General features: G+C 45.5%; 1 protein-coding gene across 1 annotated transcript in view; it reads right to left on the reverse strand.

The window, feature by feature from the left end:
• Positions 1 to 24,448, reverse strand: part of DBH (dopamine beta-hydroxylase) — a 648,743-nt gene extending 624,295 nt beyond the window's left edge. The window contains exon 1 of the mRNA XM_069609630.1: positions 24,059 to 24,448. Within this exon, the coding sequence (XP_069465731.1) occupies positions 24,059 to 24,400 (342 nt within the window). The 5' untranslated portion in view covers positions 24,401 to 24,448. The remainder of the gene's footprint in view (positions 1 to 24,058) is intronic.
• Between the last annotated feature and the right edge of the window lie 1,401 nt (positions 24,449 to 25,849).

Raw genomic sequence — 25,849 nt, forward strand, 5'->3', positions numbered from 1 at the left:
AGGTGCCACAGAAGATGATGCTGGCACTGATACGTCCTGAATACTTCGAAGATGACATGGCCCAAGTGCCTGTCGCAGTATGGACTACAGGGCCCTATGATGTACGCCCCCTGAAGGGGGCAGGTGAAGTGAAAATTAAACTGAAACCAGGAGCAATTTTACCACAAGCGTGACAATATCCCATGACCAGAGAGGCAGATGAAGGGATCGCGAAGGCGATTTCAGCCATGATGGAGCAGGGCATCCTCGTGACGTCAGAATAACCTTGCAACATGGTAATTTACCCTGTCAAAAAATCAAAGGGAGGGTCTTGGCATTTAATCCAAGATTTAAGAGCAGTGAACGATATTGTTGAAGCTGAGTTCCCTCTAGTCCCCTGAGGCAAAATATTTCACAGTGATTGACTTGAAAAATGCGTTTTTCTCAATCCCGTTGCACCGTGACTCACAAGACCTGACGTCATTTACTTTCAGACAAAGGAGCCTGAAAAGCACGAGGTTGCCACAGGGGTACTGTGAGTCTCCATCCATTTTCAACAGAGTCCTGCAGATGGACCTAAGCAATATTGCAGTAGATAATGTTGTTTTGCAGTATGTGGATGACATTCTGATCTGCAGCATCACTGAGGAACAATGCAGGCGTGACTCCGTCCAGCTACTGACTATCTTGGCTGAAAAAGGATATAAGGTTGATAAGGAAAACTTACAATACTGTCAATAAGAGGTGCTGTACATAGGCCAGCTAATCTCACACGAAGGGAAAAAGGTAACCCCAGAAAAGGCTGAAGCTATTATGAACACGGCTAAACCGCTCACGATAAAACAAATGCAAAGCTTCTTAGGCCTATGCAATTACATCAGAGCATGGGTTTTCGATTACAGCTTGTATACAAAGCCCTTGCTTCAGGCTTTAAAGAAAGCCCAGGCAACAAAAGAAAAATCGAATGGACTGAGGCAATGGAGAAGGGGTTTGCAGAACTCAAGGGGGCGATTTGTAAGGCCCCAGTTCTCGGGATTCCTAATTATGCAGAGGAATTCTACCTGTTCTCACATACCAATGGCAATTTTATGACGGCACTACTTGCTCAGCGAACCTCGCTGGGGTATAAGCCCCTAGCGTATTACAGCGGGAGTCTGGACCCGGTCATGAGGGGCCACTTCCCATGTGAACAAAATCTAGCTGCTGCTGCATTCGCCATTGAAAAGGTGTCATCCATTGTGAAGGGATGCTCCATGACATTGCACGTTGAGCACTCACTATTCGCCATACTAGAGAAGCCAAAGGCCACACTGACATCTCAGAGAGCATCCGCATATGAGGTGATTATCTCCAACCCATCGATCAAAATAGTTTGATGTAAAACTGTGAATCCAGCTACGTTCATAGCAGAGCCAGTCACAGAGGGAGAACCTATACACGACTGTGCGAATTATGAGGAATTCTATTATGAGATCCCCAGGGTAAAGGAAAATGCCCTGGCAGGTGGTGAGATCGTGTGCATTGATGGTTCATCAAGAATCAATCAAGAGGACGGACTGAGGTATAAAGGCGTGGCCGTGGTAAAACACCTAGCAAATGGGGAGTTTCAGGTACTTGTCAGTGCGCAAATACCATCTCACTATTCTGCGCAAGCTGCAGATCTATTGGCGCTGATACTTGCCATTGAGAATCATGTAGACCAGGAAGTAACAGTGTACAGTGACTTTGCCTATGTGACATCTACCGTGCACACAGGCTTAGCACGCTGGAAAAGGAGGGGCTACCTCCGAGCAGACGGCAACATGCAGCCTTATGGGACAGGTTGATAAGAGCACTACAGCTCCCAGTGGGCATAGTGGTCGTGAAATGTGCCGCCCACCCTAAAGGGACAGATTTCGTGTCACGTGGAAATCACAAAGCGGACACGGAAGCCAAGCGTATGGCATCCAAGAATGAAACAAAAATGGACGTGGAGGTGGCAAGTACCCATGAGAGGATGATGGTGCATGAGCCACACCTGAGGCCTATAGTAATATGGGGCAGTCTCAGCTAATAGAGCTCCAGGGGGAGGCACCTCAGGAGGAGAAGAATTTGTGGAAGCGTTGAGGGTGTTCCTTGAACCCCTCTGACGGTTTGTGGAGGCAAGACAGCACTGGTAAACCAGTAATGCCTGTTGCCCTACTGAAGGTAGCATTGGAGCAATAACACTACCCTATACATAGGTCAAAAGAAAATCTCGCTGCAACGCTCGCAGAAGACTGGTTTACACCGAATTAAGCAGAGCATGTTGCGTTCTTCATGGTGAACTGCATAATCTGCCAGAAATTCACCACTGGGCACACATTAAAAGTAGTGAGAGGAGTTAACCCCCAGGCCAAATGGGCAATTCCAGCACTTGCATATCGATTACGTCGACATGATTCAAGTATGCAGTGGGTACAGGTATTTAATTGTGGTGGTGTGTCCATTCTATAGATGGATAGAAGAAGGTCCGTGTGCACACCAAGACTCTACCTGTGCTGCCAAATTTCTAGTGAGGGAAGTGTTCCCTAGATGGGGGATGTGCAGGTAATGAGCTCAGACAACGGGGCTCACTTTGTCAATGGAGTTTTCGAGCAGATCAGCTTGTTGCTTAGTATAAAGCACAAGTTCTCGTCGGCGTATCATCCGGAGGGGAATGGCATATGTGAGAGGCTCAACGGCTTTCTAAAGGAGAGGATAGCCAAGTTGAAGCTCACATTAAAAAAGGGATGGTTGCACTGTCTACCACCGGCATTGTATGCACTTCGGAACCAACCTGGTTCCGACCATCATCTCACACCACACGAGATAGTCACAGGCAGAAGAATGAGGACCCCTGAGATAGAGCTAGATGTGATGCTCAGCCAACAAAAGAGGTCTTGTGGACAGAGATGCAGGATTACTTGAACTGTATGACATCCAGGGTCTCTGTCATTTCAGGCCAGCTGCAGCGATGAAGAAAAGGGTGCTGTGCAGCACAAAACACAACAGGAAGTGCTGAAACAGACACCGCACAAAGTCTACATGCACCTCTCGTCTTCCCTGGTGATGCTGTGCTTATAAGGAACTTTACAAGGAAGACGTGGGATGAGCCACGATTGAATGGCCCTTTCATCGTGGAGGACTGCACTCCAGCCGTCAAAGTCCACGGCAGAAGGGCATGGCTCTTCCTGAATGACATTGAACCTTATATAGGAGAGAGCCCTCCGGTTGCATCCAACTGCGAAGAAACCACAGACAACGAGAAAGAACCTCAGCACGTGCAGACAAGATCTATGGCGAGGAAGAAGGATGCATGAGCAACAAAATAAAGACAAAAAGAACTCTGTTTTAAATTGTGTCTTTTAACAAGACATTTCCTCAAACCAGAGAAAGGTGATACAGAACTATAATATGGGCACTCTGTGCATCCTAATTGCATGGTAAAGAGAAGCGCATCCGAAGCCACAATAACGTTGATAACACAAACTTTTGAATCAAATGACACAAAGCATTGTAAAACCTAAGACTCTGTTAAACTACAAATAAGACATTTCTGAGAACTTGACATAGTATCCTGAAGCAACCAGTATCAAGACGTTGTTCACAGAACTAATGGTAGCTCCCAGCAGAAATCTCACGTGGGATGTGCTCACCTACTTCCAGCTGGTGGTAATATCATATCCGTCTCTCATAGGGAGAGAAACCAGTGGCATAGACTTTATTCGAGAACCTGCCAACAAGAAAATAATCTCCCAGCTGCTGACAGTCATCGCGGAAGCCTTCGCCGAGCTACCCGAGCACAGCGAAAAGGACACAAATGCTTCCACCGCTGGTAGACATTGATTAACTCACCTTCACTTTGTTCTTTCAAATAATTGAGAAATGCCCAGGACACGTCGGGAGAACAACTGACACATGCACTTTCATCAGAGACCCAAGAAACCTAGCTCAATTGAACCAGCTGTGGACTAAACTAAACTATCTAGTGACAATCCACGCAACAGGAAAGTGCAGAGACTGTTCGAATCAAAAGAAAAGCATGTGATCAGGACCCAGCAAAGCAGGACAAATGTCCCTATCCCCAGAAGACAGTAGATTTGCATACCACGTCTTCTTTCACCTCATTGAGAACTTTCCAAGACTTGTGGGGAGACCTAACAATGTCAATGTGCTCGCATTCCTCGGAGATCCAGTAAAGAATGATCCGCTGAACATGCTCCTGTGAGCCATTGTAGCACAGCTGAGAAGGAATAATGTCCATCGAATCCTGAGGAGATCCTGAGATCAAGGAGACAGAAACACAGTTCTTCAACTTTCCACCGCGGGACAGATCAAGGAGAGCAGAGACAAGAACTACACCATCTTATTTTTTCCTTTTTTACTTTTTCCTCTAGTTTTCCTTATTTGTATTCTTATTTTTTCCATGTTCACTTTTATCTTTATTTTTGTTTTTATTTTTACGTCATTTTACTTTTATGTGATTTTTAGCAGTTCCATCTTTTCATTCTTTCTCATTGAACAGGTTCCAGCATGTCCTCAGGACCAAGGCAAATTCGAGGAGTACACTGGGACTATACCTACTATAGATATGCATTATGAATGTGATGTACCAAAGATGCTAGCCTAACCCTTTCCCATAGTCTAGCAAAAGGAACTGCACTGCATACCCAGAGATTACTGTCATCACTCGCAAGAGGGGGGACACTTGAAAAGCACTTGTCACTTTAGAAGTAATGAACGCTTGAGCTACGAGATCAGAGCAAGAAAATGAATAAATAACTGACTATGGACTTATTCGAAATGGAGCCCAGAACAGTAACTCGGTAACTTAGTTATACCACCAGCAGAGGGGCGCCCCCGCTTCCCTGGGAGGAAATGCTGCCAGATGTCCAACAAGTCTATCATGTGTATATGCCTAGTAATTATAATTGTCTTTCTGTCATTGACTATCAGACCTGCTTTCTTTATTGGTGGACGAAGCATCCCAATTTCAGTGCATCCACCAGATAATGAACGTCTGGGGCCTACGAAAGCACCCAGAACCTATATAGTGATTCCAGTTCCAAAAAAGGCTGATGGTAAAACAAACAAGCTGAAATTAAATGTAATTAGCAGTATTTCATATACACTCGGGGTAATGAATGAAGAAAAAGGCTGGCGACAGTGTCAGCACGGAGTGAATGAAAATGTAGCACTAACCACTGCACGCACACAAACACTGAATGCACACGAACAAGGGCAAGTGTCAATGGCTACAGGGCCTCAAACCAAAACATCAGAAAAAGAGAAACTGCCTACAGAACGAAAAGCTCCAGAAAATAGTGGCAATAACCAGGAAGAGCCAAGTGAAAAACCAAAAAGAGAGGGCATCGCAAAATCACTCAAAAGGACAGAAGTAGCCACAAAGGAACTCACAGACAAAACACAAGTGCTAATGGATCATCTGTTCCCGTTCATAGTCAGAGCTAAGAAACTACACAAGGAGCTGAAAATTAGAACTCCAGAGACTATAGTAGCAAGCACGCCAGCTCCAATGCAAGGAACAAGCATCAGGCCTACAACACAGCCACGCGCTGGGAGATTGGTGAGCCAATGGTGATTAGAGGAGGTCTACGAAAGACTGCACAAGGGGAGGAAAAGAAACACAAAACCTTCTCCCACCACAGCGATATAGCCAAGGGAACCTGTTCCACCGAGACGCCCAGAGTGTTAAAGCAGCACAGACGCATTCAAGGACATAGTTCTAGCAAACTACAGAAGAACGCTGAGAATCAAGAGGAGCCCACATGAAGATAACAATGAACTCAATGATTACCTGGATAGCACAGCACATCTTGGAAATAACATAGGGTATCAGCACATGAAGGAAGTAGGACGAGGACAATCAGTAGGAGAATGCTTCGTCTGTGCACTCCTACCATGCAGACAGCATGGGAAAATCCAAGATCTTCATAGCTGTAGACATTGATGTCCCCACAGCACACTGTATGTCACACGTAACAATGTGCAACATCAGTGGACAGTTTATGGGAAGAGACGCATCGCTGATATGGGCCAACGAAAAGGATTACCCAGATGAAGATAGCTACATCCAGGACATCAGAACAAGAAACAGGGCACATACTAGGAATCACATGATCAAGTACGAGAACCCTGGCATCAAAGGGTCAGGGATAAGATAGGAAATAAACCCGAGACTGAACGTCCAAGGAAAAACTGCAGAAGAGGCTAAAATCTGGAAGAACAGAGGCCAAATGCAGATCTCGGGGTCAGTAGTTTCCCCAGATGGATTGGAAGAAGGAGTAGTAATCTGCCGAGCTTCGATGGTCCTTGGAGCCTGCCAAGAAGCAATAGAGAACTCACAGAGGCTATGCAAACCTCTATGGCCGAAACTGGTAAGACTGCTAACATGGGTCGAAGACAGAGGAGGGCCCCTTCAAATAGTATCACTGGAAGGCCCGAAACTATGCTTCAGTAGTAATGGCACGAGAAAGATGGGAGAGAATGTAAACTGCGGTCGAATCTTTGAAGCTCCAGGAATGACACAAGGAACTGCAGTCATCATGGACCATTACTGAGCGTGTGGATCTAAGGCATACATAAGACTGCCGAAAAGGCAGAATACCTCAGAAGAGTGCAGTTGTTAGTGGGCCTTCTTGGCTAGGTCCATTATGTGTGGAGAAAAGGAGAGAGTGGGATCGAAGATGACACCAAGGTTTTTGTCTCACAGGAAGATGAAGGAAGATGGCCCACAGAGGGTGTCCGGAGTGAGAGAGGGAACACAGGAGCAGGGTTCCCAATGAGAAGAAGTATCTCTGCCTAACTGGCATGAAGGCAGAGATCATTGGAGGAGCACCAATCCTGAATCACGGACAGACAGTCAGGAATGATCGAGAGAGGAGAGGAGGCTGAGGAGAGCCTGAAAGAGAGCTGAGTATCATCCGCATAACACTGAAAGTTAGTGGAGAAGGTAGAAATCAGGTGTGCCAAACGGGCCAGGGAGACATTGAAGAGGATAGAGCCCTGGGGAAAACCACATGTGGAGAGAGAGGTGGTGGAGAGATAAGTCCCATGTTGGACCTGGGACTGTTAATCCAGGAGTAAGGAGGTCAACCACTACAGGGCCTGATCCATGATGCCCAGGTTCTCGCAGAGTCGATTTATCAGGGTGGCGTGATTGACTGTGTCAAAAGCAGATGAAAGGTCAAGGAGGATGACACTGAAGGAAGGCTGGAATCAAGATTAGAGAGCAATTCTTCACAGGTGTTCAGGAGAGCATACTCTGTGCCTCTGGCTGCTCTGAGGCCAGACTGATGGTCATGGAGACAACCAGCAGATTCAGCGTGGAGAATAAGCTGGGAGATGGCCACCTTTTCCAGGAGTATGCACAGGAAAGGAGTGATAGAGATTGGGCGATAGTTTGCCGTGCAGGTAGTGTCGGCAGAAGGCTTATTAAGGAGAAGATGCACAAGGGAGTGCTTGAGGAAAGAGAGTACGGATGCAGTGGTGAAAGAGTGATTGCAGAAATCGGCCAAGATTGGAGCGAGGGTGTCAATGTTGTCCTTGATGGTTCTGGAGAAGCAGGGGAGCACCTGTTTGGACAACACTTTCATAGATCAGACATGTCTAGAAACATTGTCAGGTGTTATCAGAGAGAAAGAGGAGAAAGGAGGCTGAGATGGGGAAGGGGCCAGAGGTGGGGAGGGGGAGGTAGCGGGAGAAGGAGAAGAGAGCGAGGACAGTATGCCCTGGATTCTAGAGGTGAAGTGAGAAGCCAGAGCCATACAGAGGGACTGGAAGGGGACAGGAGAGGTAGAGACTGCAGAAGGATTGGCCAGCTCCTTGCAGAGTGTGGACCATGTTGATTGAGTGAGGTATGTGCACTTTTTTGCTATGAAGTGCAAAAAAGTGTGTTAACTTGTTTTTGCTTGTGTCAACGCTTTTTTCACTTACTAGTGCACATGAGCACAATTACACGGAAGGGCTCAAAGGGCTAGGAAGTGAAAACATACGGGGTCCCCTCCATTCAATTAACACTTTCAGTGCCAGTGAATCATTTTACAATAGAAACAAGATCCAACACCTATTGAATTAATATAGTACTAGCGCACAGGCCAACGTGCAGGTTTTCATTACCACAGTAGGACTACTATATATCCTAAGCCAAAATCTCCCTCTAGTAGCGGCAACAGGTGAAGCTACAGCATCAGACAAACATACAGGAACAAAACTGCATCCGTACATTTATTGTTTTGTTAGATTAGATGTTGTTGGCATGTTCATAGATACATTTTCCAGACCCTTCTTCACCGTTTTTTCCGTGGCATGCAAATGCCTGACCATGAGCCCGCATTTCTGGCTTCTCAATGAACAGATGTTTGCATTCTGGTACTTGTAGAATGAAAAACAAAATTGAGGTGTGCCGGTGTGGTGAGGCGCTGGGTTAGAACTAAATTTGAGAAGACAAACTAAAGTCAATGAGACCCCTACAAACCAAATAAGATTGGGTTGCTACACGAAAGAGGGACCAGCAGTCACCTCATAAACTGCTAATAGATACAAACACTTGAAATTGTCACCTCTAAATGATTGCGCAGCCCTGAGCAAATGGTAAATGTCCTATTCAAATTGAGTGTGTTACTGGACAACAGATACGGTGAAACAAAGAGTCGAAAGCAAGTAGATTCTTCAGTCAAAATACGCTGTTGAAACAGATTTTATAAAATGATGCAAAAACAAGACTGCCGACACGTGTTTCGACCCAGAACAACGGGTCCTTTTCAAGGCAAGACGTATGTTATTCAAACTGCGTTGGAAAACCCAAAGCCCTCCTGGGGGGGCAGATATATGGGCCAATTCTAAAGTAGTTGATTCTCCTCAAGAAAATAAGCAGCAAATAACTGAAGCAGTCTCTGTTACTGATACAGTGTGGTACATTCCCAGAACATGGGAGTTTGGTCAAACGTTGCAACTGTGAGTTCAGGGGCTGGTTCCCCACTGTGTCCAAAGTCCAAACGCTTCACGAAATCAGTGTTGTGAACTGCACAACACTGATTTCACTCTTTGTTTCACCGTATCTGTTGTCCAGTTACACACTCAATTTGAATAGGACATTTACCATTTGCTCAGGGCTGCGCAATCATTTAGAGGTGACAATTTCAAGTACTTGTAGAATGGTTGTCCTCATTATAAGTAGATTGCCCTTGCATTGGGTAAATGAACCACTGCAGAGATCTGTGCATACCAGAAGGCAACTACTTTGATTGTGTCTGGTGCAGGCAAGAGGTGGATACAGTGAATTCAACTGGCTTTAATACTAATGTCACATATAATCTGTCTCCATAAAAGCCCAATTTGTGTGAAAAACAATGTGTCTAGAGAAGCCAATTTTGGGCTGTATTGGGCTACTTTGTAGGGTGCCATAATATTTGTTTTCTTGCATCTGTTCATTGCAGAGAATTCCCATTGAAAAGCATTAACAAACCAGACTTGTTGGCTCTTGAATAGGTGTGGTGTATGCCTTTCCTGGGCTCTGCCAGCATGTGCCCACATACTCACACCATTTGATAGATGTTGCTATTTTATGAATAGGTAGTACCATTGTGGCAATGCCTGGAAAAGTCCTATCCAATGGCTGCACAAAAGCCAAACCTGGTTGAAATACAGTAAAATGTCCAATGAGCAGTAAAGCATGAGTTAAACAACAAACACATGGTTTATGCATTGTGTAACTAATGTTTTGCCGGGTTGGAGACTTAAAAAATGATACACAATTGGCCTCATTATAAGTATAATGGTCCGTTAACAACAGTGCCGGTGAGCTACCGGCACCGTTGTTACCGGACCGGCATACTCTGAGTTCTGCGAGCGGGTGCCTTTCAGCCCGCCAGGTTTGACCTGGCTGGCGGAATGGCACCCAGTCGCAGACTTTGATGGTAGCACCGGCACCATTCATTAATGGTGCCGGTACTACCGTCCTCCCCATTCCCATTGAGTCCTATGGGACACAAATGGGAATTGGGAGTAATTTGTCCAGGCACCCGGCAATGGGGAATTACAGGGACCGCCGGGGCTGTAATGCCCCGGTAAGTCCCCATTGCCGGGCGCCGGAAAAAAAAATTACTCCGGCGGCAGCCATGCCGTTTTTACCAGCAGGGCTACTGCCAGAGTCATTATGAGGCCCAATGACTGTGGCAACAGCAATAAAAACAGGCATTGTTTTGAAAGCAGCCTGTTTTTTTCAACCATATCATAGAGCAGAATTTGACGGTAAGTACACGGTTATGAGGCTAAATAAGGCTAAACAAAATTACCATTCGACCTCATTACAATTTTGCTGGTCCGCTGACAACGGTGCCAGTAAGCTACCAGCACCGTTGTTACTGGACCGGTAAACTACGACTTCTGCTCGCGGGTGCGTTCCCACCTGCCAGATCTGACCTGGCGGGCGCCCCGGCACCCACGAGCAGACCATGTCAGATGCACCGGCACCATTCACAAATGGTGCTGGTGCATCTGGGTTCCCCATTCCCATTGAGTTCAATGGACTCAAATGGGAATGGGGAGCAATAATTACCGGCACCTGGCAATGGGCAATTACCGGGTCAGGCGGGGCCGGAATGCCCCAGTAATTGCCCATTGCCCGGTGCTGGTAAATTCATAACTCCGGCGGCAGCCGTGACAGTATTTACCATCATGGCTACCGCCGGAGTCATAATGAGGCCCATTGTGTGTATGCGATAATATTTGCTACTGCGGGAAGTATTGATAACAGTAAAATGCCAGGCCTGGAAGGAAGTCAGGTGGAAGAGCTTTCAGCACTTGGACAGCTCCCTTACTGGTGCAGGTGTGGAATATTCTAAGCATGAGAACCCCTTGTATTGAGAATGTTCAGCACTTGTGCAGCATGCTGCAAGATATGAGGGTGCCAATAGTAAGCATGGAGACCTGTCAGCGCTTGGACAGCTCCCTTACTGGCGCAGGTGTGGAATATCCTAATCATGAGAACCCCTTGCATTGAGAATATTCAGCACTTGTGCAGCATGTGGGGTAAATGTAAGGCCTAAGGCAGACCCCCTTACAACAAAAACAGCATTTCAGCAGTCACCCAAAAACGGCTGTGCTTTTGTCGCTAAGCACATGTGGGGCAAGATTGGCTCGGCACTGTTGTTCTGCCATTTCAAAAACTCAAGGCTGCACAAGCAAATATCTTGCATTCCAGACTGCATCGCACTGGTGCCTCCGTGCATTTCCAAAATCACAAAGTTGTGTCTATTTAAACACAGTCTACCGTGAATTGCATGTGAATACTATCAAATAAGGCCATCCCTCACTGAATGGCATTGTTTTCATCAAGTAAAGTCCATGAAAAGCAAAAGAATTCTGCTTTAAGTCTGCACGGCTGGAATTGACATTTTGAAATAAATCAACACACGCAAAGTGCTTCAAAGGTAAGATGCTCTCTCTTACATCGTGTCAGTTACCAAGAATCTATTTTCAGCACATCGCTGTTTCCAGAAACTGACCAGATCTGCGAAGAGCCTTTCAGAAAGTTAATGCAAAAGAAACCACATTTTGTGACAGTAACAGGAGAGAAAAAGAACACGTGTAAACCTGCTTTTGCCAAGCAGAAAATTGACATTTGTAAAATTAAATGTGAAATAAGACTGTGGCTCGCACAGAAACACAATTTTACATATGGGGAGAGGGGCTAAAGAAATATGTTTATGGTGCTGTTTTTCCCCAAAAGACAAATCATCCCAGCTAGGCCCAGGAGTTTCTTTCAAACCAGTTTGGCAGGGAGGCCAATGTCGCACCTACCGATTAACAGATACTGCAAAGGACATGTGCTCTGTTCTCTTGGACCTGATAATGTGATAATTACAGGTCCCCCTAGACTGCCTGGCAGAACTGCCCCAAGGACAAAGAGTGGGGGTGAAGCCCTGGGTTTTGCCTCATAGATGTGATTTTCTCTCCATTCATTCCCAGTATCCACAGGAGGACTTGAAAGGGTAGTCATGCAACCCCTTGAGCAAGCCAAGCCTGGCAGGGACATTTGGCTGTGGGGGGTTGAGGACCGCCCACAACTGGGAAATATTCACCCTATTGAGTTGAAAGAGCTATTGTTCATTATGACATTTGTTTCAGCACCCTAAATATGCAACAATTCAATATTATGCCAGTATTTAATATGATTTTTGGACAAGTAAAATAAGACCATATGTGTCTTCCTGGCAGGTGGTGGACTGGAATGGCAGTAAAAAGGCATTTCTGAGTGAAGCATACATGGCACAGACATACAATTTGGGGAGAACATGTCAGATACTAGTATGCATATATGTAGCCATTTGCAGAATTGTAGATGATATGTGTCTCCTGAAAACTGCAAAATTTTGCCGAAGAGTGACGCAACATTGCACAGAATGGCATTCAAACCAGCATATTCCTTGTAAAATATGGGATCTACATATCTGATTTTTTTGTTGGTAACTATTGTAAATATGGAATTTTGTTTCATAACTCATTTTGGTGAAAAATAGGCTTGTGAGACAATGGGAGTTATAAAATCACACACTCATTAACTAAGGCCACTTCCCCTAAAGCAATCAGCTCAGAGGGAGGTGGGGGAATCAGCAGCCTGACCTATCCTATGCAAGGGGTAAGTCCAGAGTAGTTCCGCCCATATTGTAAAAATCCTATGATGTCACACTGCCTACTTAAGGGGGTAGACAGGGAGGCACAGGAGATTCAACATCCACAATTCACCCTGCAAGATTCCAAGACTCCAGAACAAAGTCCAGAGGTAGCTGACCCAGATCCAGGCAGAACCACCTACCCAGAACCACCTATCCAGAACCTCATTCATCCCAATTATTTAGGGAGAAAGGAGGAAAGGCTTCTGACCTATTTAGGAGAATCCAGTGACCAGAGCTTTTTGTCCATCTGATTCATCCCGCTGTCCACAGTGATCAGACTTTGCCCAGCTGTTCCCATCCAAGAGAGCCCAGCCGTCCCTGTGACCAGTTCTCTTGACCTCGCTGCTCAGTGACCAGATCCTTGGCCCGCTGTCCAGAAACCCGGCTGGCTGTCCAAATCACCCAACTCAAGTGTATTTTGTAAGTATCAACATCAACCGCACCCTAAAACTGCGTATCCTGCTCTTTTCCATTGCAATTTGTTCAAATCCTATAAAAAAACAGTAATTTCCCAAATTGTCAGTATCCTCTGTTTAGCCTTTCTCTAGAAGAATCCATGGTAGCATATTTGTTAGCAGCTTGCTTTTCCATTTCTTTCAAGTATTTGTGTAAATCCTTAGTATTATTTGAAATAAATTAATTAATTCCCCTATAAGGAGGAACGTTGCGTGAGCTGGTTAAAATTGCAAATTAACCCTCTTGCGTGCAATGTCTTTCTTTCATAATATAGCCATAAAAATGTTGTCTTAGTAAAACTAGACAGTTTGCATCAAAAACCGAATTTGCCCAGGTCTTGTGCTTTTCTCTAAAGAACGATTTGCCTTTTTCCCATATAAACCCCATAACATCATCCCATAAGACATATCCCTTCCCCTCAGTATCCTATCCGTTCTGTGTCTTTGTTTCCGATCCCAAAGCCGATTTCCGATTTTGCCTGCTAAGCCCATTTTCTTAGCTGTTTCCCATTTTAAAGCCTGTGTGAAATAAGAAATTGAAATTTTGCCACAGTGATTTTTGCAGCATTGTTTTCCTCCCAAAATCGATTTTCTCGCCTGTGTCATGTTGATTTAGTACCCTGCTCAGTAGCCTGTAAGCTTCCTTGTCTCTTTAGTACAGCCACAGGAAATTCAGTCTTATTTATCCAACCCCAAATGCAAACTGATCTCTAAGTAACAAGTTCAATCCGCGTATGCTATTTCGCTCAATTTGAAGGTTTTAATTTTTCGTTTTTGACCTCCTGTTCTGGGGTGGTGGGTCAAATTTTTCAAAAACGTGTTTTTCCTCTTCTTGCTGACTCCTTGCCACTGCTTTCCATCCACACAGAATTCCGTTAGCAGGTGTTTGGGGGAGTGTTGCAGGGGGAGGCATAACATAAGTGCCATCTATGAGTGTGAAAAAAAATAATTGTGCTTCCATTTTTATGTAAAGTTTCTATCGATGAAGTCAGAAAGTTGAATTAATCGTAGTATACCATGCTGCATTATATTGTCACCAGACTGGTAATTGCTGCCCTAAAAGTTGTTTTGTTCTGATTTTTCATTTGAATTCTAAAAATAAATAAATATTTATTTGTTACACACCGGCCTGGTTCATGGTCCACTGCGACACGGGGTGTTTGTTAAGTTGGGTGTGAGATGGGTTGGGAGCCACTTTAACAAAATAAAGAGACATTTTTATTGTGCGCCACATGGTCAGTAAAAAAAATCACTGGCTGGAGTGTGCCGTGCCATAAAATCCATTGCACGTGTGCTGCAAGATCTGAGGGTACTAATAGGTAGCATGGAGACCTGTCAGCACTTGGACAGCTCCCTTCCTGGCGCAGGTGTGGAATATCCTAAGCATGAGAACCCCTTGTATTGAGAACGTTCAGCACGTGTGCAACATGCTCTGAGGGTGCCAATAGTAAGTATGGAGACCCGTCAGCACTTGGACAGCTCCCTTCAGGGTTTGAGGCTGAGATCCTAAGAATGAAGAAAGTTCACCCTTCGAAATTTGCAATCCTGGTCATCATTGACCCAATAGTGAGCAGGAGTTTCTCTCCTAAATTAAAGGGTTAAGCTAGCAGAAGTGCCTTGGAAGCAACACGAAATTACTCAAATTGGGAACAAAAGGGGATGGCAGCCAGTGCAGGTGAATCAAAATAGGGGTTGTGTTGTCAAACTTCTGAGCAGCCCCCAACAGCTGTGCAGCGGAACGTAAGACTGTTTTGAAAGCTTTGAAGGAAGAAGGAAAGCAGTTACACCTTATCAGCATCCGAAGCAGGGTCGGACTGGGACATACTTTTGTCTATGGCACCAATGAAAAAGTGGCCCACAACTGCAAATGGCAATTCATTCCTTTTGTGACACACTGTTTGAATACTACCCAAGGGGGAGTTTTGTGATGAAATGTGATGCAAATTGTGCATTTTAAAGAATTTTTTATCAGCATCACGGATCAAAACTACTAGTCGCATTGTTCAGTAACTCCTCAAACTGGCCCACATTGGCCAAAAAAGTGGCCCACTTTGGCCAAAAATACTGGCCCATACTAGCATTTTGCCTTTTTGGTTGGACCCTGTGCCTATTGCCCTATAGGCCAGTCCGACCCTGTCCAAATGCAATAAGACCCATGACTGCACAACTAATCGAAAATTTTCATGTAAAAGAAATGGCTTGGTTTGTCTAAAAACATCCAGTTGGAAATGACATGTCTGGCAAAGCATGGCAGTGTGGGTGGGGCGCTAGGTAAAGGAATAATCCAGAAGGAATCCTAAAGAAGATTCAGACCAAGGAAGAGGACATTTTCCGTAAGATAAACAACACTGAACTTTAGAATTGTGAGATTTAAAACAACAGAGTCTAGGATTTGGAAGTGGATTAAAGGAATGAAGTACCGCCCTGCCTTCTATGGCACAGAGTCTTCAGTCAGCCAATGCCACGCATGGAAGGCACCTCGAGATAGGAGTGTGTGTTCCCTACAAGCTGATGGAAGGAGACGCCTGAGATCAGCTACAGAACGCCCAGCAACACAGGCTAAAAAACACTGAGTCAAGACCAACACCTACCACAGTACAAGTATCATGACGAGGAGCCAAAAAACCTTCGAGGAACGCCAACAAGTCTGCGCAAATTCACCTGGTTGGAAGGGCGCAGGTGGGCTATAAATGGCAGGAACCAGCAAGTTGTGTATACCAGCATGAAAGTCCCCGAGGTCAGTTAAGAAATTAGATAACTGTGGGAACCTGAGCTAGAATGAAAACTGTCAGTAACGGTTGCAGGCGTTACAAAGGTGAAGAGAGCAAGGAAATCATATTAAGGAAGCCTGGCGACAGACAAATGTCATTCATACTCGAGCCACAGCCACATTTGTGGATGGCCCCTTTAAAAACGCGGTGACTAATGAAAATTTGCGAGCCAATAAGGAGAGGGCAGGCAACATTTCATGAACCACTCTGCTCTCGGCCCTCTGAAGCACCCTTATTGCCCTTTGTCCACTCAGTTTATAAGCCAACTGGGGCCAGTGCAGCCGCCAGACCACATAAAAAATCTTTATTGTATTTCTAATGTGGATGTAAGAAAAAAGTATTGTTGCATGGCTACACCTCCTCTCATACAAAATAGCTAAAGTGTTTTTTCTATTTCTAATTTCGCCTATTCATGGTGGAATAAAGAACAATGGCATATTTCCGTTTCTTTTACAATTGCTTTTAAAATAAAATAATTCGTTTTTTTTATCCCGCAGCCCTACATGGTTGCTTTTGCACCTTTATGCATTTGCATTGCCTTTTTAGCTCTTTTTTTTTTACTAACTGCCTTACCTTTCATTTACGCCATCCTTTTTAAAAAAAATTAAAACTCTTACCCTTTTCACATATGTTTAGCTTGTGAGTGTTCCCTGAAAACGAGCAAAACCGATCAAAATGTAAAACCGGGGAGAAAACCATATGATCACCCCCCTTCTTTCCTCTATACCCCTGAGCATTGTTTAAATATATTTTGCTGTTTCACCAAAAAACGAGCAAAGCCTATGTTATTGTGCCAATGCTAACAATGTACATGGCCCTGGCTTGAGTAAACACTCATTTTTGCCTGAATCACCTGAAAGGTACGAAGGTTTGAAGACCACGAACCACACAATATTCTGGTGGTGGAAGTTGTCCTCAAACTGTGTGCACTCTGCTAGGAGATACCTAGGAATCGCAGTACTCTCCCTGGTTCTTCATGCTTAATATTTGGTGTACTTGTTGCAATAATCTTGTGGTGTCTCCCTCGCCACACTGCCTTCAAAACACACACTATTTTATGATTCCACCACAAAGTGCCTACTTCCCGTTTGAAGTAGCATCCGGAAAGCATTCCTGTTTGTCATGGACCGCAAATAAATATGTAGAAACGCATATACAAATGTGTTTAATAGTGAGGCCCCCACATTCTGCTGTCACTTTATCCATCAATAAGCAAATTAGAGAAAGTTCAGAAAACCATACCATTCGAGTTCAGGGGGCTTTAACATTCGTATAAAGACTCAAGTAGGGGAATGTGAACTCCTCCCGAAGTCAGCTGCAGAATTTCAGGGATGGCAGTTGGGGGTGGCAACCAGCATCCCTGGACACGTACAATGCTCATCATGGCCACCCTCCCGACCCCTAATACTCCCTGAAAGGTGTACACTGTTTTCACACATGTTTTCTATTTCTAATGGAGACCAAGGATGCCCCAGGACATGCAGCGGTCTGCCAAATCCTAGTAGTGTTGTCATGCATGTTATGTGGCTGTGGGGCTGCGTATGGGTTGGCAGACGTCTTCTCCTCCCACAGAACTATACCATTTTACATCTGAGTGACCGCATATCTCTGGGGTGAATCTCCATAACATTTCTAAAAGTTTGCGTTGCATGAACCACCCAAAGTTCTGGTAATTCCAGTTTTGCACAATCCAGTTCGCTCATAGCTACAACTAACCAATTGACCACTCCAGGGAAGTAATTTGACAAATACATTTCTGTTCTTGTCCTAGTATAAATAGAGTTGTTCTTCCCTTCATGTGAGATTCTGTGCAGAAACTCAAATGAGGACTAACTTTGGTGGGAGAAAAGAAGAAGAAAGTTAAAGCAATGAACCAAGGCCCTGATTCATGGAATTATTTGTGTGATAAATCAGGACATTGCACGCCCAACCGCTCACACAACTCAGTTTGTCGATTCATGGAATCGTCTGCGCTGGACTTTTTCGCACAGTGCAGGGACTTCGCAGAGGCTTGGCACCTCTCTGCGAACGGCTGAGTGCCTTGCGCAATACACCTTGCAGAGCTTGGGTGTGGCCTGTGCATAGACCACAGTCGGGGCTGTAACATGCAAAATGGAGAAGACAAAGGGAAAATGTGGGCGTTACGAGGGACAGCTCGCAGGCTGTCCATTGCATGCTCACAGACACCTTGCAGAGCTTGGGTGTGGCCTGTGCATAGACCACAGTCGGGGCTGTAACATGCAAAATGGAGAAGACAAAGGGAAAATGTGGGCGTTACGAGGGACAGCTCGCAGGCTGTCCATTGCATGCTCACAGACACCTTGCAGAGCTTGGGCGTGCCTGTGCATAGACCACAGTCGGGGGTGTAACATGCAAAACGGAGAAGACAAAGGGAAAATGTGGGCGTTACGAGGGACAGCTCGCAGGCTGTCCATTGCATGCTCACAGACACCTTGCAGAGCTTGGGCGTGGCCTGTGCATAGACCACAGTCGGGGGTGTAACATGCAAAATGGAGAAGACAAAGGGAAAATGTGGGCGTTACGAGGGACAGCTCGCAGGCTGTCCATTGCATGCTCACAGACACCTTGCATAGCTTGGGCGTGGCCTGTGCATAGACCACAGTCGGGGGTGTAACATGCAAAATGGAGAAGACAAAGGGAAAATGTGGGCGTTACGAGGGACAGCTCGCAGGCTGTCCATTGCATGCTCACAGATGTTTTTAATGGAGCATATTCATGAATCGGCCCGCGCAACCTCTCATCAAGGAAATGGCCATGCAATGCATTCAAACTCTCCGCCACTCGAAGGCAGGCGTGCAGACACTTGCGCCTAGGAATCTCCGTGCAGAGGTAGGATCAGGAGTCAGATTTAGGGGTGCGTGCATGCAGTCGGGTTCAAATCACACTTGGGGGTGCTAGCGGGGTGCAGGAACCGTTTATGGGGTTTACACATATGTGTACCAGTAAATCATGATTTTTTTCTATACGTGGTACACATGTTGAGAGGGTGGTGGGAAAAGTTACGGGGGAACCAACGCACCACAGCCGGGGTGCTGGCTTGGCTGGGGTGGGTTTGCAGGCTGTTTTTCCCAGAGCATGGCTAGGCGTGCAAGGAGAGCACAAAGGTCTGTTCCCATGGCTGGAATGACTCTGCATATGGCCGAGTCCCGGGAGTTCTGGCCCCGACTTGATCATGGGATTTCTTTGGGTGGATAGTTCCATGAACACGCACGGTGCACAGGTTCGTTCTCAGCACGCAGCCTTTGCGGGATCAATGCACACTTTTCCATGAATCAGGCCCTTAACCTCTAAGGCCCTTCCATCCCCATTTCATTCCCCGCACTTCTTTTCACCTAACATTGCCCCCTTCACTTCGTTCTGCCTTCACTCTTACTACACTGTTTGAATGATTTGTTGTGCTATGATACTGAGTGGCAATAAAAGGTGATTGATGAGGCTAGTTAAATCAAGACTGTTTTGAGTGCACTTGTATATTTGGTTCTGCCTTCAATATATACTAGAAGCTGGCTTATTTATTTGCTGAATGAACCCCTCAAACCGAATCGGTTCGTGGGGCCGCACAGCAGTAGGCATTATGACAGTTAAAGAGATACATTACGGCGCTGTTAAATTATAATTTAAATGACATTCTGGTACATTTATTATAGCACGTGCATGATAAGATTAGGATGATTGCCGTAATGGAACAAATAATACATGTTCATTTGAGCGAAGACCAGCTGATGTGTTTATCTATCAGGCCTCATATATCTTAGCACAGCCTCGTCGGGGGCATGGGCTGGGGCATAAAGGGACAGAAAATAGACACAGGCAACAATAAAATAATGACAAATAACTGCAAATCGCTTGTCATTACTAGCTATATGGGTTTTATGGAGCCACTTATAGCAATTACTGATTTCTTTTGGATCAATAACATTGCTCAAACCCCCAATTAGTATTGTGCATTAACTCAACATTAAGGTCCATTTCGCTCCAGGAAAGTGGGTAAAATTGTCCTAGGAACGTTTCCCACACTTGTCAGACGGGTTGGCCCTTCGTGCCATGATCTATTGCCCTTTAGTTAAGAACCTGGCTGTGGAATGTTCTAAATAGTACTGAGGGCTGTTGTGCCATTACAACCGAGTACAGCAGAAGCTAGAGGAATTATTGCAACTAGGACCTCAGCAGATGCCCCTGGGATGTCTTGTCATTTTTTAATTTTTTTTTTATGCATGCACACGGACATTCCTTTTCATAAATGAAAACAAAACCTTCTCATCATGGCTGCTGACCGAAACGGATAGTGCGAGAAAAAGAAAGCACCCCTTCCTATTTCCATTGTGTTCATTGTGACTCCCAGAAAGGCGGCACTGTAGGTGGACAATGGGTGGTACATGGGACAGCTGTCATCATCAGCAGATGCAGGCCGTGTTCCGAGAAATGTGATTGGCTCCAGTGCCCAACCATGGGGTTAAACCCAATCTAGCTATCGGTATCAGGGACATCCATGGAAGGGATTCCACATGCATGTATGTCTTCGAAACAGCAGCTAGTCAGCTGAAGGAACTCCTTCGGGTGCTAGTAGCCAACTCCCTATGGCAGGTATTTGCGATCAGTGCCCTCAATGGATTCTTATGGAGCTAAAGGCTTTTTAAAGGGGCAATGGCATGCACTGGGCCACATAGACAACATCCACCTGAACTGGATATATCACCTATGTGGTCTCAGAGTGCATGGCTTGTATAGAAGTTGACTTATTTTGCCCCTGCCTGTGATATCAGACCTCAGTCTGTGGAATAAAATGAGTAGTGAGAAGATAAGAGGAAGGGAAAGTGGGTGAACTACTGCAGACACTGGCGTGGCTCAAATTCGTGAGAGATATCATAAGAAACTAATTTACAGAGTTAAAGAAATAGAGTTTGAGACAAGAGCGGACATGAAGTAAAGAAGAGGAGGATCTGATATCCCAAAGAAGTGAGTTTCAGAGCTTAGGGCCAGGAGTGAGAAGGATTGGAGAGAGGAGGATCTGATATCCCAAGGTAGTGAGTTCCAGAGCGTGGGGCCAAGACTGAGAAGATTTGGAGAGGGGAGGATCTGATATCCCAAGGTAGTGAGTTCCAGAGCTTGGGGCCAAGAGTGAGAAGGATTGGAGAGAGGAGGGTCTGGGATTCAGATAAAGAGAGTGGGGTGGGGGCACGTAAAATAAGAGCAGAGTGGAATGATAGATGGGAAAGTCCATGAGAACTTTTGTAAACAAGAGAGAGGAAGTGGAAAAGTATACGGTTGATAAAGGATAGCTAGGCGAGAGAACGAAGAGAGGGGGATATAGAAGAGTGAGGCGCGAGCAGGCAAAGAGTGCATGTGGCTGAGTTGAAAAGAAATTGTAGTTGGGCAAGCTGGTAGACGGAGAGGCTGATAAGAAGAGAACGTGTTGTGAATGCTGTAGAGTTGAAATCTACATGTGCGAACAATAGAGGACATATGAGGAGCAAACGAGAGAGTTGTGTCAAAGACGACATCTAGATAACGAGGAGGTAAAGTTAAGGGAAGAGAAGAGGGGGGAAATGAGACATTATTTGGAGGGAGAGGTGGGGGACAGAGCTGGAAGGGAAGAAAAAGATATCAGTTTTGGATTCATTTCAAGAGTAGAGATTGATCATGCATCCAGGATTGGACGGCAGTAAGACAGGACGAAATAGTAGTGTGAAGAGACTCAGAAAATGAAGTGAAGGAAACAAAGATCTGCGAGTCATCAGCATAAACAAATGATGACAGCCCAATGTAGACATTAAAGTAGAGGAGAGGTAATCAGAGAGAAAAGAAGAGGTTCAAGGACAGAGCCTTGAGGAAAGCCATAGAGAAAAGTAGTAGAACATTTCTTGGCTGCTAAACCACAGGCCAGATGTGGCCTATTCGTGAATAGACTGTGAGAAAGGTGAAAGTAGCTGGATAGCAAACTGTAAGGATGAATTGATATAGATCTCTGGACGCATTCTCCGTTATGTTGCAAGCCTGGCACTCAAATAGCAGGTGGGGGTGATACTCTGATAATACAATGCATGAGAGTGCAGTTCCAGCACAGCTCAGGATTCCTGTGTGGAGGGCTGCATATTTTACATGACTGTATCACACAGGCTATGGCACACTATTCCTATCTGACAGTACCCCATAAGGCTATGGCACACCTGTGTTACCTGAATGTGCCACATATGGCTATGGCACACCCGTGTTACCTGAATGTGCCACATAAGGCTATGGCACACCTGTGTTACCTGACTGTACCAAATAAGAATAAGGCACACCCGTGTTACCTGACTGTACCAAATAAGAATAAGGCACACCCGTGTTACCTGAATGTGCCACATAATGCTTTGGCACACCTGTGTTACCTGAATGTGCCACATACGGCTATGGCACACCCGTGTTACCTGAATGTGCCACATAATGCTATGGCACACCCGTGTTACCTGAATGTGCCACATAAGGCTATGGCACACCTGTGTTACCTGACTTTACCAAATAAGAATAAGGCACACCCGTGTTACCTGAATGTGCCACATAATGCTTTGGCACACCTGTGTTACCTGAATGTGCCACATACGGCTATGGCACACCCGTGTTACCTGAATGTGCCACATAATGCTTTGGCACACCTGTGTTACCTGAATGTGCCACATACGGCTATGGCACGCCCGCCCGTGTTACCTGAATGTGCCACATAGGGCTATGGCACACCCGTGTTACCTGAATGTGCCACATAATGCTTTGGCACACCCGTGTTACCTGCATGTGCCACATAAGGCTATGGCACACCTGTATTTCCTGAATGTGCCACATACGGCTATGGCACACCCATGTTACCTGAATGTGAAACATTATGCTTTGGCACACCTGTGTTACCTGAATGTGCCACATACGGCTATGGCACGCTCGTGTTCCCTGAATGTGCCACATACGGCTATGGCACACCCATGTTACCTGAATGTGCCACATAATGCTTTGGCACACCTGTGTTACCTGAATGTGCCACATAAGACTATAGCACATCTGGGTTACCTGGATGTGCCACATAATGCTGTTGCATGCTGCTTGCTTGAATAGTATGTTATGCCTCAGTAACACCACATCACAGCACTTCAGAGCAAGCAGAGCCACTTCAAGCCATTAATCGAAGTGCGTAGAGAACACCACTAAATGGCCTCTCAGCCCCAGCTGTTCGGGAGCAGCGATAAGTGGCTGACCATGAAAACACTTTCAGGTTAGAGTGGCTTTCAGTATGAAGGATCCTCTTTCCTTGCAATGTAGGTCACGTGCAGATAGATTTGAATGTCGTTGACAAATGAGTGGAAGCTTAAGTGGTCCCGAAGGACAACCAACGTGGCTTTGTCATTGATATCATCGAGTAGGAGGAATAGTTGGGATCTCTTGGTGTAGTGGTGTAATGGATTTGAGGTAGGTAAGTCAAAGCGGGCATTCTGGTGTTCAGTGTTTGGTGGCTTAGCAGATTCAAGAGAGTAACAGAAGGTAAAACATTGTGGTTTGGCTGATGAAGGTCTGCAGGCATCCGAGACAGGAAGGTGTGGCATGGATCATGGTGTGTGCTCATTGGCCGGAGAGGACATGTAGGATAGTAAAGAGAATGTCCAGGGGAATTTGCTTCGTCTTCCATAGGTTACTTCCTCTCAGTTATGCCTGGAAATTGATGATCTGACACATTATTATCAGTATTAATATTATTAATAATAATAGATATTATTGTTATTCTTATTATTATTATTATTATTACACCTATTGTCTTTCCATATGCAGTTGTGTAGCTGATGCATAGAGAGGTCGATAGTCCCAAAATCACACATTGCGTATGCTAGGAAGCTGGAATTGAATGTGTGTTGCTCCAATAACACCCAATCAATAATTACCCATCAAATAGGCAACACTTCCTTGACCTGTCCTACAACAGAATAAAAGGCGGGCGATACCATGCAACTTCAGCGCAACCATTCAGAGGAGCATTGTGCATTACTAATATTTCAGATTAATATATATGCGGTCATATGGTGGGGCGAGAGGTCACACCTGTTTTTAAGCTTGCATTATAAGCACATATGACACAGCAGGCATTCCTGCTCCAGCGGCCAGAATCAGTTCTTACCCCAAAGTAGGAGTTAAATCCATCGCTCCAGAGCACCGCCATGTCTGCATCCTCAAAGCCGCCACGGTCAGACATGCCAAAGAGAAGCCCAAAGCGCAAGTCCCTGGCGAGTATCTGAAAGTACAGCACCTCTTCCGTGTAGCTGACATTCCACGAGAGCTGCAGCTGTCCCTGGGGGTCCAAGGGCACCGTGTAAGGGAAGGGTGCCTCCTTCGGGGAGGTGCCCTGCAGGGCCGCCACCAGGATCACCAGGAAGACGGCCACCATGGTGAAATAGATGGAGACGGCCTCGCGCAGCTTGAGGTCCGGGAAGGTGCACAGCTGCCGGGCAGCTGCCTGCATGCTGGGAAGGGAGTAGGAGAGAGGTGCGGCGCAATCTTGGCCTCTGCCATTTATCCGCCAGCCACTCTATGCAGCTCGGGTCAAATGCACTAACTAATTGCATTTGGTGGTTGGGAAATTCGATTGTCGCCTCATCCCTCTGGACAAACACTTTTCATTCTCTGCCTCTACCTAATTGTCTATAATTGTACATGGACACTGTCAGGGCCAATTGAAGTGGACTAAGCTGATTTCCTTGTCTCTTGATCGTAAGTCTGCCGGAGTGACTGCTCACCTGCAGTGTGCCTGGGTCTGGCAAGAGAAGCATCCCTCGTTCACTCCATTTCCCGCTCTCCTAATGTCTCATGGTCCAGTTTCCACACCTGACTTCATTCCCCATCCATGACGTTACCCATGTTTCTGTATGCTGTTTCCATTGTTAAGTCTTTTTTCCTCACCCTCTAACTCTAAATGTCACTTTTTGGTTACATGTCACGCTTGTTATTGCTGAATCTCACTCACTCTCCTTCCTCACCGCTCTCCCCATTGCTTTCTTTGGGTGCATCTGTCAGACTAGTCACTTCACGTCTCCGTCGTTTCCTTTCACGAATGTCCCCTTGGCATTTTCAGTAGCCGCTGTCTGGCTGTCTTGCTTGCCACTTTGGTTCACCATCTCTGTCCTATTTGTATGTCACACATTCCATTGAGTTCCCTGCACTTTATTTTATGTTTATCAGTAGATTTAATTTCCATGTGTTGTCTCCCTCGTTTATTATTTATTCTATTTTGTCCTCATCTTTATTCTATCACTATGGTGTTAATTTGGAGCAGTACACAGGCTTATTTACATGTTCATGCCTTTCCGCTCATATCCAGTCTCTAACCTCCATTTTCCAATGCTAATATGATCTTTGCTGCCTGGCTCCCTCTTTCTCGATCTTTGTTTCTTTTCCTTGTCACTGTTTCCTCTCCTCAAAGTCTCTGCTCCTCTGTCACTCTGCTTTTTTCTGATTTCCTATTCGTTCACTCTACACCCACTTTTTCTTCTCTCCTTTTCCTCCCCCTTTCAGAGCTGTCTTTCCCCTCCCTTGCAACATTACCATTCTATCTTTCTCCTTTCCATTTTGTTCTCTGTCTCGCTGTTTTTTAGCCAGTGATGGAGCAGGGCGAGCATGATTGTTTGTTTGTTTGTTTTATTATTTGTAATGCGTACCAGACCCAATGGTATCAGGGCGCAGCAGTTACAGGAATATGCGAGGCTTAGTTACATTGAAAACATAGAGTGAAGTGCATTACTTACAGAAGCAAAGAACAGGATAAGCAGATAATGCAAAGTATTATTATTCATTATACACTAAGTGTGGTTGCCCCAGAGGGATAGATTGTAGAGAAAAGCGAATAATTGTAGGCTGTCTCAGACGAAAGTGCGAGGATGATCAGCTCCATGGCATGCTTGGATGGAACCGAGTA

Source organism: Ambystoma mexicanum, chromosome 8, assembly GCF_040938575.1.
Source record: "Ambystoma mexicanum isolate Mex_15411 chromosome 8, UKY_AmexF1_1, whole genome shotgun sequence".
Classification (NCBI taxonomy): Eukaryota; Metazoa; Chordata; class Amphibia; order Caudata; family Ambystomatidae; genus Ambystoma; species Ambystoma mexicanum.